The 16,202-nt window shown below is 47.4% G+C and overlaps 1 protein-coding gene across 4 annotated transcripts in view; it reads left to right on the top strand.

Annotated features, from left to right (window-relative positions):
- Positions 1–16,202, top strand: part of LYRM4 (LYR motif containing 4) — a 277,622-nt gene that overhangs the window by 155,659 nt on the left and 105,761 nt on the right. The window contains exons 3-4 of one of the 4 annotated variants that reach the window (XR_004683814.1): positions 5,179–5,333; positions 5,924–6,007. The exons of 1 other annotated variant lie outside the window; for it this stretch is intronic. Coding sequence is in view for 1 of the 3 variants with exons in the window: in XM_035030785.1 (XP_034886676.1) it covers positions 5,924–5,992 (69 nt within the window). In the remaining 2 variants the exon portion in view is untranslated. Of the gene's footprint in view, positions 1–5,178; positions 5,334–5,923; positions 6,376–16,202 lie in introns of those variants that run through there. 2 more of the 4 variants (XM_035030785.1, XM_035030783.1) reach the window with 2 other exon arrangements.

The following is a 16,202-nucleotide window of genomic DNA, read 5'->3' as shown; positions in this document are numbered from 1 at the left end:
GGGACAGCGCATTGCTGCAGATGAGTGAGCAATGAAGACCTGAAATGTACTAAATTTTCTTTTCTCGGATCCTCCTCCTTCCTCCCCAGCAGGTTATTTGCCTAATGAGTCTCCGAGCTCATAAGTGTTTCTAGGCCAGCCAGCCAGCCCATCTACTTGCGGTTGAGTAAGCTGTGTGTTTTTCTAATGGACTCTAATGCCAGCTTCTGAAGTTTATAGAATAAAAGTGTGATCAGCTTTAATGACCAGTTTATGCATGGTAATAGTCGGATGTGGCTGGCTAAGCCCATTGGGGCTTCTGGAAGGGCTGTAAATTGAAGCTGGTAACTGTACTTCCTCGCTTCATTGACCAGTTCCTCTCACCTCCAGCTCAGAAGCGACATGCTCCGTCATTAGCACCAGCAGCATCTGTCCCTGGCTGCCCCCCCCCCATGTGTGCTGACACATTTTATAGCCAAAATAAATGCAACAGAACTGTTATGCAAACATTTATTGCCTTGCTTCTGTAGCTCTCATTGAAATAACTTTTTAATATTTCCTCCCTGTATGAACTGAATATTTCTCTTCCATCTTCTGTAATTGCTCTGGGTTAATCCCTTATAGCCCTGGATTACAGCTTTAAATTTTCTGCTGGGCCAAATTTAAATCATTTGATTTTCCTTAACAGTGAATGAGCATTCTTGTTACAATAAAATGGTCCTATTGCTACTTTTATTGACTTGCCTTGATCAGTTCCGTAATCCCACTAGTAACTCACCACCAAAGCACTGCATAATTACTTACAGATCCAGGTTTTAGAACTAGTGGACATAGAGCCTTGCTTATGACCAGGGATGATAGACTCTGGTATTTTTAGTTACCGAGTACTTACTGAGCACTTTCTACATGCCTAGCACTGTCCTGTGAAAGCACTGTCCTGTCCTAAGTTGGACAAGTGGGACGTGAGCCCCGCCTTTCTCCCCAGAGTCACTGAGGCTCATGCAGAGGAACTGGTCCAGGCACAGAGACACATGCACTAAGTGCTCCCAGGAGAGAGCGAAAGAGCCCCTTCTGCACAGGGGCCCCAGGGAAGCTTCAACCATTCGCTCAAAGGGTGGGTAGGCTTTTGTGTGGTGGATGTGGAATGAGCCTTTCTTGGCGGAGGAACCTGAGCAAAGACAGAAGCTGGAAGACCCAGAGTGTCATGGCAGTCAGGGAGAAGTTCCATGGTTCGTAGGAGGGTGAGCAGCCACCCGAGGATAGTGACTATCAGACCACGGGACCTGGACAGAGATTAATTGGTGTGCTCTCCTAACATCATTAACAGTAAGATCTGATTTCATTCTTTGTTTTCCCCCAAAAGCCATAAAAGTGTTGTATTTGAATGGAATACTTAAAATCTAATTCATATGTCTGTCAAAATGGGCTGCAAACTTGAAGGGTTTTTGTTTTTTGGTTCATTTTTTAAATTTATTTTAAATTTTTTATTTAAATTCAATTTAATTAACATATAGTGTATTATTAGTTGCAGAGGTAGCATTTAGAGATTCATCAGTTGCATATAACACCCAGTGCTCATCACATCACATGCCCTCCTTAATCCCCATCACCCAGTTACCCCATTCCCCCACCCCCTCCCCTCCAGCAACCCTCAGTTGGTTTCCTAGAGTTCAGCACCTCTCATGGTTTGTCTCCTTCTCTGTTTCCATCTTATTTTATTTTTCTGAAGGTTTGTTTTGATTGAAGTTCCCTACAACCTGAGCTCTTTGTAATCTCCCCTTGCTCTTCATTCTTCAGTTTTCTTTGGAGCCTTTTACGTGGAGCTGCTTGCAACTAGGTCACCCCGTATCACATCTGCATTTCTTTCAAGAGAGCACCCCTCCCCCAAAGGTTCCATCCTTTAGATTGGTGGACAAGGAGAACCACTACTCTGTTCACCACATCCCTGGAGGTTTAGGAGCACAGGAAAAAAAGGCCACACGACAAGAGAACCCCCGTGTCCTTGTAGCCCATCCATCAAGAAGGTGGCTGTTAACACAGTGTCCACAAAGTGAGTTGTGTGGGAGGAGACATGTTTATTCGTGATAAATGTGCTGCTGGATCTTCAAACAGTCCATCAAGGAGACCCCCTTTTCTTCCAGAGTATTAGAATACATGGCTCAACTCTGGGCCACTCGGGGGCCACCCAGCTGCTCTGAGAGATGTCTGAGATGGGTCCTGGTGACCCAACAAGTTGTCACAGAGGCTGAGAGGTGGAAGGAGCCCATCTGGTCCCACCTCTGTCCAGCATATAAATTCCTTCTCCATCCTCACCTTCTCCTCCTTACAGAGCATTGACAGCTTCCTGAGGCAGCCGATTCCATTTTTTGACAAGTGTGTGAAAGAATTCTTCCTTAGGCCGTATCATAACTTCTGTCTGCCACTAGAGCCCTGAAAAAACACTGATAAACTCAGTCAAGCACTCGTGGAACATGGTATTGTCAACACTTCTAAGAGGGATTCCTGCTAAACTGTCCCAAGATCAATGAAATATAAATGAATCATTTGAGCTGTTATATAAAATTACTTTTATTAACCTAGACATCCCCCCAAAAGATAACGATTCTTTTTTGTCCTTTAAAAATAATTGGTATTTTAGCCTTCTTTTTTTTCCCAATATGGTAGTTCTATTATTTATTTATTTATTTTAATTTTACTATATTATGTAATGTTAATCACCATACATTACATCATTAGTTTTTGATGTAGTGTTCCATGATTCATTGTTTGTGCATAACACCCAGTCCTCCACGCAGAACGTGCCCTCTTTAATACCCATCACCAGGCTAACCCATCCTCCCACCCTCCTCCCCCCTAGAACCCTCAGTTTGTTTCTCAGAGTCCATAGTCTCATGGTTCATCTCCCCCTCCGATTTCTCCCCCTTCATTTTTCCCTTCCTACTATCTTCTTTTTTTTTTTTTTAACATATAATGTATTATTTGTTTCAGAAGTACAGGTCTGTGATTCATCAGTCTTACACAATTCACAGCACTCACCATAGCACATACCCTCCCCAATATCCATCACCCAGCCACCCCATCCCTCCCACCCCCCACCATTCCAGCAACCCACAGTTTGTTTCCTGAGATTACGAATTCCTCATATCAGTGAGATCATATGATACATGTCTTTCTCTGACTGACTTATTTCACATAATACCCTCTAGTTCCATCCACATCATTGCAAATGGCAAGATTTCATGGGGGGTTTTTTTTTGATGGCTGCATAATATTCCATTGTATATATATATACCACATCTTCTTTATCCATTCATCTGTTGATGGACATCTTGGCTCTTTCCATAGTTTGGCTATTGTGGATATTGCTGCTATAAACATTGGGGTTGCACGTACCCCTTCAGATCACTACATTTGTATCTTTGGGGTAAATACCCAGTAGTGCAATTCCTGGGTTGTAGGGTAGCTCTATTTTCAACTTTTTGAGGAACCTCCATACTGTTTTCCAGAGTGGCTGCACCAGCTTGCATTTCCACCAACAGTGTAGGAGGGTTCCCCTTTCTCTGCATCCCCGCCAACATCTGTCGTTTCCTGACTTGTTAATTTTAGCCATTCTGACTGGTGTGAGGTGGTATCTCATTGACGTTTTGATTTGGATTTCCCTGACTAGCCTTTCTTCTAAAAAACGTTGACAGTGGGCCCATTTGTCTGTTGAGGTTAGCATCTGAAAATCGTATAGCATCCGGCGTGGTGAACACTGCTTCTCAGTCTCCTCCCTGAAGAAGGGTGCATGTGGCTCCCGCTCACCCCGCAGCTATTCTGGGTCATCCAGAAGGGAGGCCAGGACAAGCCTCTGTGCTCTACTCGTCATGACTCTCCCTCCATCCAGCTAATCTCACCCTCCAAAATGGTTTATGACTACGTTATGCAAAGTGTGGTCCACGGAACCCCAGGCCCACCCTTCCTGCTTGCATCTGAAGCCATATGTGTTCTTTATATTGACAAGGGGAAGGGAGACTAAAGACACTGAACTTCTGTTGGGAACGGTGCAGAGCACTCATTCCCCACCATCGCCACCCCCTTTCTCTTTTATCAAATTAAGGAATTCACTTGCAGTGAAAATATCTACACGATCATCCTCATCCTCCTAAATCTCCACTCTGTACTTTGTCTTTTTCAATAATTCGGTGGCTCTGACCTCCTCCTTCACTTTCCCCTGGCACCGCGATGCTTGTGAGTTACTAGTGCTCACGGGCCATCAGGACACCTCTGTGCAAGTGTGCGCCAGAAGACATAACCAGTGGCATGGAAGAATGGGAATGTTCAGACGGTCTCTCGGGGTGTCATTGGGGAGAGAGCACCACTGTACCTTAGTAGTGTCAAAATCTCCCCCTTTCGCGGGCCATCATTTTAAAATAGAATATTAACCATAAAAGATGAGATCTTACCATTGGCAACAACATGGACGGACCCAGAGGGTGTTATGCTAAGCGAAATAAGTCAAACTGAGAAGGACAAATACCAAATGACTTCACTCGTATGGGGAACTTCAAAAACAAAACAAATGAATAAACAAACAAAAAGCATAATGAGAGGTATAGATACAGAGAACAAACTGATGGTTGCCGGGTCGCGGGAGGGGGTAGGCAGAACGGGGGAAGGAGAGTGGGAGATACAGGCTTCGAGTGGTGGAGTGAATGAGTCATGGGGATAAAAGGTACAGCACAGGGAATATAATGTTGTAATAGAGCACTGGATGGTGACCGCTCCACTTGGGGCGAGCAGAGCATAATATGTAGAGAAGTTGAATAATGATGTCGTACACCTGCAACAGTGTAACACGATGTCTCGACTATATGCAAATAAAAAAAATAAACTATATGGGGCACCTGGGTGGCCCCGTGGGTTAAGTGTCCTGACTCTGGATTTTGGCTCAGGTAATGATCTTGAGTCCTGGGACCGAGCCCCACATCAGAATTCAAGCTCCCGCTTGCGTGCACTCTCTCTCTCAAACAAATAAATCTTTTTTAAAAATAGAATAGACTATTAAAGCAAGTTGGGAAAACCACAGGAGGGTCTTGATTCTGACCCCGGCTGCTTTGGGTAGTCACTACAGCCAGGGAGAGGCTCCCTCATTTACTGAAAGAGCAAAGACCCCAAACCACCCGGTGGTGACCGACTCCTCTGAAATCCTTTCTGCAGTGTACCTGGTTCTAAGAAAGTATCACTTAGGAAATGCTTCTGGAGAAACCTCGTGAAGACCCTTTGTTCCAAAGGAAGGACCAGTCACCTGCTGTGGCCCCGGGTTATGGCGGCAGCATCCACCTGGGACGGCGGGAACCACTAGCAGAAACAGTGTAAGAGGACACCTAGAAAGGAAAGGGCAGGAAAGACAAGAGGCAAGAGGTGAAAGAACCCAGACCACGGTCCTCGGCGCAGCCTGGGACAGACAGGCAGCCGTATCCCTTGCAGTGCCCTTCATGCAACCCATGTTCTAGCCCAACATAGGCAAGGCACATTTCTGCTTTATGCTGAAGCCTTTCCAAATGGGAGAGCCGGTTCTGAAGGGAGGGGGTCGTGTTCGGTGAGGAGCTGCTCTACACGCGTCCGGATGGCTCTCTCTCTGGCCGCCAGCCGGGGAACCTGGTGGGTGGTCTCAGCCGGCTCAGGACAGCGAGGAAGCCCGAGGAACCAAGGCCGCGGCTGCTGGTGCCATTTCAAAGGCCAGAAAGGAGGGAGTGTGGATCTCTAACTTGTTCTCACAGCGAGGGAAGTGGGAATTGGAGGGTGTGGAATTAGCAAAGGCCAACCGGGTGACTACACTTGCCCCATGATGCAGTTCCCCACCAGGAACAGCCCTGGGATGGCAGACGTTGGCATTTAAATGTTAGAAATGCTCTTTCTGACCTTTCACCGCTAATGGGCCTGTGTCTTTCTTTCCCTTCAGGTCCACGTCGGCCAAATGTATTTGACTGACAAGATTATCATTGAGAATCAAGAGAAGCCTAGGACCTAGGGGGCCGGGACCAGCCACCACCAGCAGCCGTGGACCAGCTTCAGCATCCATTCTGCGCTTGGGGTGGAGGCTCCCCCCAGACCACAAGTGGCCTCTTCCATCAGCTTAGCATAGCCTCTTGCTTGGCCTGCCCTGTAGGAGCTGATAAACTGAGTCCGGTTTCCATTCTTCTGCAGCCTTAGTGGAAAAGGGTGGCTGGCTCTCCTTGATTCAAGTGTCCGAGTGAAGAGCTGGAGCTGGCTCAGAATAATGCTGTGTATTATTGCGTCTCCTCTCGACCCCACTCCTCTTTTGTATCTCACCACCACCTGTATAGAGCCCCTCCACCCTCTGTCTCTTCGTTGACAATAAACAGAATTGTCTCCCGAAGCCTTCCTACACCAGATACGCTCCTGACTATGAATGCACTTTCGTTTCCTGCTGAGTCAGGGCCTGCAGAGGGCGGTGGGGACCCAGAGGGAGGGTCCAGACCCGAGCTGAGCCCTCCCTTTGTGGAGACAAGTCTAGGCACCCAAGATTTGGAGGGCAGCATGGAGTAGGGCAAGGCCAAAGGGGTAGAAGGTGCATCCCACAATTTATAGCTGGGTCCAGTGCAACCACAGAGGGGCTCACCCCTGGCTCCCCACCTGGAGACAGGAGACTGGTGGCCCTGCTACTCCGAGTGTGGTCTGAGGATGGGCACCAGCAGCCCTGCCTGGGAGCTGGTTGGAAATGCAGAATCTCAGGCCGCAGCCCAAATGCTTTGAATCCGAATCTTGAGTCTAACACATCCAGGTGCCCCCAGCCCACGCTGAGGTTGGGAAAGGGCCACTCGGCTCTGCCTCCCAAAGCTGGCTTCCCTGAGCTCCCTTCACAGAGCCATGAGCATCTGCAGAATTGGAGAGTTTTTTTAAGAAGAATTTCTCAGCGCTTCCCTCCCCTCAGATTCTGACTTAGTAAGTGAGAGGTGAGGCATGATCATTTATATCTACATTTTTAAAGGTCCCCTGGTGTTTTTACGTCTAGTCAGTTCAGGAAACTCTGCTTTTTGAAGATGTTGCAGGTAATAAAGACATTTGTGTGCATTTAGCCTTGGAAACACATTAGCTAAAAACATAATAAGAAGGTATTAAATAACTTACTTGATTTCTGGGGATTTTATGGGGGACCCAGATACTATCTGAGTGACTTGTTTACCTTTGTAAAAGGCACTAAGTGAATTCATGACTTAAGGTGTTGAGGTTTGGAACAGGCTCATATGAATATTTCCAGATTCTAAAATGACAGTGTCACTGAACCTGCCCCTGACCCACGGCCCCTGTCATTCTAATTCTTATAGTCATGTGAGTCAAGTCTGGGTCCTCATCCTCTCCCATGTGAAAAGATCACATGTGCCCTCCTCACCCCCAGATGGTGGATTTTGCTGTGCATTCAGAATAAATTACGAGTGTACTCCTGGTTGGCAGTACAACTTAGGATTTCAGAAGGCTTTTGCCCGTGGATACTCTTGTACACCTGCACCTTGGTAGGTCTTGGACCTGACCCCCACCCCGCAAACAATGTTAGCGCTACAGTGCGGAGTAGACAGTGAGTATAGGTGAAGTGGGAAATGTGCTCTCTCTCTCCAGCTAACTGTCATGGGACAGAGTAACCCACCCTGGGATGTGCGGCTCTCGGTCACTTTTTCCACTCTGCGTCAGTAGGAAATGGTCCAAGGACTAGCTAATGAATGTCACCTCTGATTTACACTTAATGAATTAAAGCAGCTGCTACTTGGAAACCTAAGTCCAGGGTTGAACCTGTCCCCTTGAAGTGTCAAGTTACTAGCAGGGTATCCGTTCCAGAGGAGACTTCCCCCCCCCCCCGCACCCAGATTTGAGTCACAGAGGCAGTGGACCAGGCAAACTTAGCTCGTTCTGCAGGACATAACAGCAGGTCACTTTTATGTTAATTAAAGCCCATGGGGACATCTGGGTGGCTCAGTTGGTTGGGCGGCTGCCTTCAGCTCAGGTCATGATCCTGGAGTCCTAGGATCAAGTCCCACATCGGGCTCCCTGCTCAGCAGGGAGCCTGCTTCTCCCTCTCACCCTCCCCCTTCTCGTGCTCTCTCTCTCATTCTCTCTTTCTCTCTCTCTCTCAAATAAATAAATAAAATCTTTAAAAAGATAAATAAATAAATAAATAAAGCCCATGAATGGGTTTGAACAGGTCCAAAGCCTTAAACAGTTTAATTTTTGTGACTCGGATAAGAATAACTATGCATTAGGAATATATAGAAAGACATGAAAAAATCCTGCCCCATAAAATCCACAGTCTAGAGCCTGTCTTCCAGGTACAGGTGAGGCAGGCAGAGCCTTGCACTGGGCACTCCTCAACTCAGAGGACCCAAGGTGGACTCCAGAGCTTTGAATAAAGTGACATGCCCTTGGGAGTGTCTGTTTCTATAGTTAAGCATTCCCCATGCTCGACTGGAGCCCCACATCACACTCAGCCTCGCGGATCTCTCTAGTGTGCTCGGCTGTTCTGAAGGAGGGATTCGGGCTGGAGTCTGGAGACCACTTTGCGGTGTCAGCATTTAGCAAGTGAGAAATGCCAATACGAGTTAACCTCTGAGACAAAACCATTGGCCAAGCACAGCTATTCTCTAGACCTCCGGAGATGACACTTGGTTGGTCTGGCTATCATGCTTTGATACCGGGAAGCCTTTCTTGAGCACAGGCATGGCTATGTTGTTCTGATGGCTGTTGTTCTCTGGACTCTGGAGCTGAAAGATGATCGTGGATCTGACGTAGCTAGCTCCACATCTACTCTGCCCTGCCACCAACAGCAGTTACTTTAAACTCCCTTCATCCATAGCTTCATCCAACATCTCCAGCACCTGAATACAACCAACAGCGCCACCCGGCATTCAGGAGCGAAGGGGACAGGCTAGGGGGACATCTGCAGAGATGACAATATGGCGGAGCTGCCAGGCATTAGAGTCCACCTGATCCAACCCCCACATCGGCAGGTGTGAAAACCAAGATCCTGAGCATCCCGGGTCATCTGCAGACCTTTCCCTGCCACCCCTTTTGCTGGTCTTTTCGTTCATTCAGCGCTGACTGCGAGCCAGCTGGTGCCAGGCGCCAGGGAGAGACCAGTGAACAAGGCAGCCCCTGCCTTCACAGAGCTTGCAGTCCAGCAGGGGAACTGGATGAGAAAGGACACGTCTGAGGAGTGTTACAAAGGCTGAAATAAAGGTCTTCTAGGAGCTGATGGGGGGGTATCTGGAAAGCCCTCCCTGAGAGAAGGGTGATTTAAATTGAAGATTAAATGAGGAGTTGGCTGGACAAAGGGTAGGGAGAGGAGCTCTCTAGGCAGGAGGAACAGCATATGCAAAGACCTGAATGGGGGGGTGCGGGGGTAGGAGGAGAGCACCGTGCAAGGAACTACCTACAGGCAGCCCAGGATGGCTGGCAAGCAAGGATGAGTCAAAAGGCAGGGAACACACTGCAGAAGGCCCAGGGAGCCTTGGCCTGCGGCTGTAAGAAGCTATTGAAGTTTTTCAGCAGGATGAAGTTTGTATAGGGGGAATCGATTGGGAGAGATGCAGGGAGACCACCTTTTATGGGCGGTGGGGGGAGGGTTAGATTGGACACTAATCCAGGTAGGAGATGGTAGTGACTTCACCTAGGACGGTGACGGTTGCAAGGTAGAGTCAACATCACCCTCAGAAGAGCTTGCTTTGACGCAGCTGCTCTCCCAAGGCGAGTGAGAGACACGTGGAGCAGAGGCGCCCAGCTGAGCCTCCCAGCCAAGTCTCGCTGAGGTCAGTCCACTGCAGCCAAGCCCTGGTACGGAACAAATTACTGTTTAAGGCACTAAGTTTGTGGGTGGCTGTGGAGCAATGACAAGCTCATACAGAGAGCTCGTATGATAATATAGACATATTATCAGGGCCACCTAGCAAACCAAAGAGTAGGTAGGCAAACTTGGTAAAACTGGGGGGCTCCTGTGTGGAGCCCATTCCACAAGCACCCACAGAGTACAGTTGTCAAATGTCTTACAGACGAAAGGGCTTGCCAACCACTGGGCCCCATTAGTGTGTGCCTAGCACAAAAGAGGACCAAGAAAAGAAGGAAAAGGGAGTCAACAGGACTTGATCACTGATTGGATGTGAAGTGCAGAGAGGGTGTCACGGGAGTCCAGGAGGGGTCCCAGGTTTGGGGCCTGGGTGACTTAGCAGAGGTTGGGCCACCAGCTAAGACAAGACAGCAATGGGCACTGTCTGAAGCTTTGTCCACCTGCCAAGTTCAAATAACCTCAAGTTCAAACAGGAAGACTAGCATCTACAAATGTATCTCTTACTTCCAAAGGTTGAAAATATTATTTCCGGTTTTTCCAAACAAAGAAAAAAATCCACTGGAAGAAAATTTAAAAGACCCTTAAAAGAGATTTTACCCATAGCTCTCTGTACAACAAATATACTCCTTCTACAGATAAAGCCTACAGATATGTATTCTCTCTGGGGACAGGAGGAGTAGGGGGAAAGTTTTCTATATTTTGTAAAAAGTGTAAGATTTTTAAAAAGGCGAAGGAAGGTTGGTCTACATATTCTAAGAGTATGGTTCTAAGAACGCAACTAAAATGCACAGTAAAGGGGCGCCTGGGTGGCTCAGTCATTAAACGTCTGCCTTCGGCTCAGGTCATGATCCCGGGGTCCTGGGATCGAGTCCCGCATTGGGCTCCCCGCTCGGCGGGAAGCCTGCTTCTCCCTCTTCCACTCCCCCTGCTTGTGTTCCCTCTCTCGCTGTGTCTCTCTCTCTGTCCAATAAATAAATAAAATCTTTACAAAAAATAAAAAATAAAAAAAAATGCACAGTAAAATATCAACAAGTATGCAGAAAATGCACCAATATGTTTTATAACAGAATGAGCTGCTTAGGTTTGTTCGGTCGCTTTCCAGACTGAAGGATATCACAGGTACTGAGGCCAGGCTACAAATATAGCTGCAGCGGAAGAAATGATAAGCACTCAAAACACAGAAGGAGAAAGCATTTCCTACGCCAAGAATGATGTTCTCTGCGTTGGGAACTCTTCTCCTGGACCTCCCCACAATCACGAACAGGAAGTTCTTTTCCTTGGTAAATATGGCCAGAACCCAGATGACCAATTCTTTTTTTTCTTTTTTTTTTTTTTTAAGAGAGAGAGAGGGGGAGGTGGGGTAGAGGGGGAAGGAGAGAGAGAATCCCAAGCTGACTTCATGCTGAGCGCGGAGCCAGACCTGGGCCTCAATCTCAGGACCCTGAGATCATGACCTGAGCCAAAGATCAAGAGTCTGTCACTCAACCGAGTGCGCCACCTAGGAGCCCCTAGATGACCCATTCTTGACTAAAGACAATCATATGAACCGAAGAACATTTTAATAGTTCACCGCATTAAACTCTGCCGGTGGCTTCATGACTGCAACCCAGTGGGTGATTCAGAAGCCACGAGAATCGGCCACGTTTTCTAGATCTTTGGAACAGATATCTGGTGAGGTCACGCCAGTGAGGGTGGGGAAGCTCATGCAGATGTTCATCATTATGAACAAAAGAAACCATCCACAGAAACTTGTGCTTCGCACATCCCGGGTTGGCACATGCCTCATCGCTAATCTAGTATTGGCCAGTTGTTACAGAACGATCTGGAAGAAAGCTGGAACTTGGTAGGGAAAGCAATGATTTGTGTATGATCCAGCAGGCTTTTCCTGTGACCGCTTGCCCATCCCCTCTATGGACAGCAGCTCCCCTCGCCTCTGAGAACAAATAAGATCTTTACTTTTCAATCTTTCTGCAGCCCTTATCAGTACCTCAGGGAGCCATTCGTGAAAATTGCTTCTCATGTTGAGATCCATGTGAGAAATAAGATAGATAATCTTGCTTTTGCTCCAGGGCCAAGTTTTTTTTTGTTGTTTGTTTTTTTGTTTTGTTTTGTTTTTAAAGATTTTATTTATTCATTTGAGAGAGAGAGAGAGACAGAGCACAAGCAGGGGAGCAGCAGAGGGAGAGGGAGAAGCAGGCTCCCCGCGGAGCAGGGAGCCCGATGCAGGGCTCGATCCCAAGACCTGGAGATCATGACCTGAGCCGAAGGCAAACGCTTAACCATCTGAGCCACCCAGGCGCCCTCCAGGGCCAAGTTTTAAGTGCAAAGAAGAACTGGCAGAAATGAATCTAACTATGATCTTGACCTAAGGGGACCACTGACACCACAATGGTAACAGCAAACACAGTCTGTGTCTTGCCATCTTGAAATGGGACCACTCACAAATGTTGACACCAAGAAAGCTGCAGGTGCACTTGTTGGGGTCTTTCCGAACCGGATGGCCGCAGACTCGGCATGCCTGTGCTGACCAGTGTGGCCGTGTCCATCACGCAACGTTTGGGCTGCGCCTCCCAGAGAAGCTGGACTTCTGGGGATCAGCAGGCTTAGCAGGAAAACAGCTTCTTTTTTTTTTTTTTTAAAGATTTTATTTATTTATTTTGACAGAGAGAGAGAGACAGCGAGAGAGGGAACACAAGCAGGGGGAGTGGAAGAGGGAGAAGCAGGCTTCCCGCCAAGCAGAGAGCCCGATGCGGGCTCGATCCCAGGACCCTGGGATCATGACCTGAGCCGAAGGCAGACGCTTAACGACTGAGCCACCCAGGCGCCCCAGGAAAACAGCTTCTTAAAGATGATCTCTTCCTACTGCAGTGATACGTGTTCTTAGAACGTTTGATGGATGGTACTAAACCCTTTTTTTTTCATTAGCCCCAAAGTTACTTTATTTTCTTTGTTTGAGAGTATCACTTAAGTGGCTGTCACTTAATTTCTAAAACATTTCGATAAAACTTCTCATCAGGGGGCAGTTGAGTGGCTCAGTCAGTTAAGTGTCTGACTCCTTATTTCGGCTCAGGTCATGATCTCAGGGTACTGGGATCGAGCCGCACGTCGGATTCCCTGCTCAGCGGGGAGTCTGCTTCTCCCACTCCCTCTGCTGCTCCCCTTCCCTTGTGTTCTGTCTCTCAAATAAATAAATAAAATCTTTAAGAAAAAAAACCCCAATCAGTTACTAAATGAATTCATGTGTCTTCATCTGTCTTGAATACAGAGACAGTTTAATAACAATGTAATTAGTTCTGGGTTTTTAAAGGAATATTTCACTTAGGTGCCGAGAGGTGATATACACAGCACACACACGATACAGGATCAAGGGCTGCAACATTAATGTCAAGTATCTATCTCATCAGGATTTGCCATAGTTACTCTTCCACTCATGCTTCAAACATGTAACATATTTAAGATGACTAAGTGGCCACATTTTAGCATGTATTTTCACTTTAAAAGCACTGAGTCTTTGTGGGACTTGGTAAACAGAAGCTTGTTCAAAGGGGGGAAAGGATGTATCAGTAACTCAGACTGCAAAAAAAGAAAACATTTCTTTTACTAAAAAAAACAAAGTTGGAAGACAGGACTACGGAGCAATGAGAGGAATGAGGATGGTAGAAACTAACTAGCCACTGGGGCCAGACGCCCGAGTCCTGGGGCTGCCACCTGGACAAGGGGCTCTAACTCCGGCTAGGCCATTGGACTTTGTGACATTGCCTAAGTCCTGCATCCGGGGCCTTTGCTTCTTCCAGGCAATGTGGGATAGTCAGATCCCAGGACCCCTACCAACCTGTCTAGCTGTAAAAGCTTGTAATTCCAGTGAAATCAAAAGGGAAGAACCCATTCTTTGAATGTCTGTTTTTGGGATAATTAGCAGGAAATCTTCAGGACCCGTCCCCTGAGTAGTACGGGGGTTCGGTGCTATTTGGGTGAGCCATTGTGTTCAGCCCAGCCCATGGTCCATGAGAATGTGGATTTAGGGTTACACGGGGCACTGCAGCCAGCTGGGCTCTCTGCAAAGGCACAAGGAAGTCCCAGAGGCAGACCTTGGCCCCTCAGAATCCTCCCCAGCCTCCAGGCCAGTGTCTGACCAAAGAAGTGGGTTTCCAATTTTTTTCTGAACTAAAAACTTTTTCTTGGGGCCGCCTGGCTGGCTCAGTCAGAGCATTCGACTCTTGATCTCCGGGTTGTGAGTTCGAGCCCCACATTGGGTGTGGAGCCTACTTTTAAAAAATAAAAATAAATATAAGTTAAAAAATGAAAACTTTTTCTCCCTGGTTTCTACTGGCTGCTGAGATTCCTAAAGCAATGTTTAGAGCCTGCTAAAAATGAAAGGGGACATCCATCTCTTGCTTACTCTTAATGCACCAGCAATAACTTTCGCTTTGCATGTTTTCCTACCAGTCACGTGGTTAAAAAAGAACATTCCGAACGTACTCAAGGAAGAGTGAGCACTTTGGGGTAGAGGAAGGTTGTGGGCCGCCATGAGCCAGGGGTTCCTGCCCCCAAGAATTATTTGGGGACCGCAACTAAACACATGTAGAACAACGAGGAAATGACCAAAGGCTAGCCTGGCTGTGAGAGCAAGAGAACAGCATGGACCAGAGAGAGCTCGAGAGATCCTGGGGCATCAATAAGCCTCAGAGTGGGAGTGCAGTGTTGGGACGGGGAAGCTGGGGAGCATTCCCATGGGCAAGGCAGATATACCGAGTGCACAATGGAGAAGAGAGCAAATCCTGGCTCCTGGCTCCTGGGGGTTTGGGATTGACAAGGACAGGTCCACAAGGTGGCTCCAGGCTGCAGACATCCCAGACAGTCCTTCATTCTTTTCATCTTCCAGCTCTGTCTCTTCCTGGCAGTGAGATCCGAGATAAGCAGCTTCTCGAAACTTCTGTGTCCCCATCTCTGAAATAGATCTAACTGCCTACCTACCTTACAGGTTTGCTGTGAAGATTGCAAACGCATAATATACATAAAGTTCTTCTACCATATTTGATATAGAATGAGCAAGCAAACTTCAGGTGTTTTATCATTCGTTTAGAGACTGTATCAGATGCCTCAGGAGATGTAGAAATGGACCAGATGTGGATTCTTCCCTTAATATACTTAATGACAGCACATTTTGCACCATACTTAAGACATGTAAGTACCTTTGCAAAGTCTAAGGTGATAAGTTACCTAGGTGGGCCCTACTTTTAGGGCCAGAAGCAGGAAGGGAGGTAAGATCAAAAGGAGAAATTACTTCTGCCTGAGCTGTAAATTCTAGGCTAAGGAGTCTGAGATTTATTTGGTGGGGAAGGGAGCCGTTAAGAAGAGAACGGCGGTACACAGCAGATTAACTGCATAGTGACATACAGAATGTCCCTGAGGGGAGGCAGCCAGGAAATTGTTGTAGTAACTTAGATGCACGGAGTCTAAGGCCTGGCTGGGGTTAGTGGTGTGGATTGGATAGAGAGGAAATAATGAGTCCAAAAGGTATTTCCAAATGTCAGATTTGAGGAGAGATTGGATACATAAAATAAAGAATGGGAGTGAAGCAAAGATAACTTGAATGCTGGGTCCTGAAAGACTGGCCAGGTGGGTTGCCTCTCCCCGAAATAAGATGCAGGGCAATGACACATCTCCCTTAAGGCAAACTCGTCCACACACATACACCTCACTGCACTGCTGTATGTCTACAGTTCACATTACTGTGGGTTGTATTTGCAGTAGAGACACTTTGGGGTATCCGCCCATCTCCTGAGACCCCAACAGGAGTCAGGAGCTCTTGACAACCATTTCGCATCATAATCCAACCCCACTTCCAGCCACAGCTAATGGAACGGGGCTGCCTACCCTGGTTGACCCAAAGGGGGCCAAATTTTTTCTCCTAGAAACTCAGAATTAGGAGTGAGATTCTATTTTTATCTGGGCTATTTGCTGGACCTCAAGAGGCACAGACTTGGGAGGTGCACCAGCCACCTTCCATCTATCGCGTAGACAGAGAAGAGGAAATCTCTAGTCTGTAGGGAGAGATGAATGCAGCAGAATGGAGCGAGATGAGGCAGACAGAGTCCCTCCTGACTCTGGAAGCTCCAGTCCCTGCAGAGGCCCGGCTGCCTTCGGATGCCACGTGATAGGCCGATATCCATCAAACCAACTCCCCTGTTTGCTCAAGCTGGCTTGAGTTTCTGTAACTTGCAGTTCGGAACATTGACTTATGCTGTTTATTGAACTATGGGCCATGTTGAAGACTACAAGAAGTTCACATTTTTCAGTAAGTTCTGAAATGGAAAATGGAAAGGGGGACCTAGTCCCCATGCCAGTCCCCCAGAAGAAGTAGGTAACTGAAACTTTGATGACAGGA

The sequence above is a fragment of the Mirounga leonina genome, unplaced genomic scaffold (genome assembly GCF_011800145.1).
Source record: "Mirounga leonina isolate KUSES-001 unplaced genomic scaffold, KU_Mleo_1.0 Mir_366, whole genome shotgun sequence".
Taxonomy (NCBI): domain Eukaryota; kingdom Metazoa; phylum Chordata; class Mammalia; order Carnivora; family Phocidae; genus Mirounga; species Mirounga leonina.
Note: the sequence above shows the minus strand (reverse complement) of the source record. Positions and strands in the feature narration are given on the sequence as shown.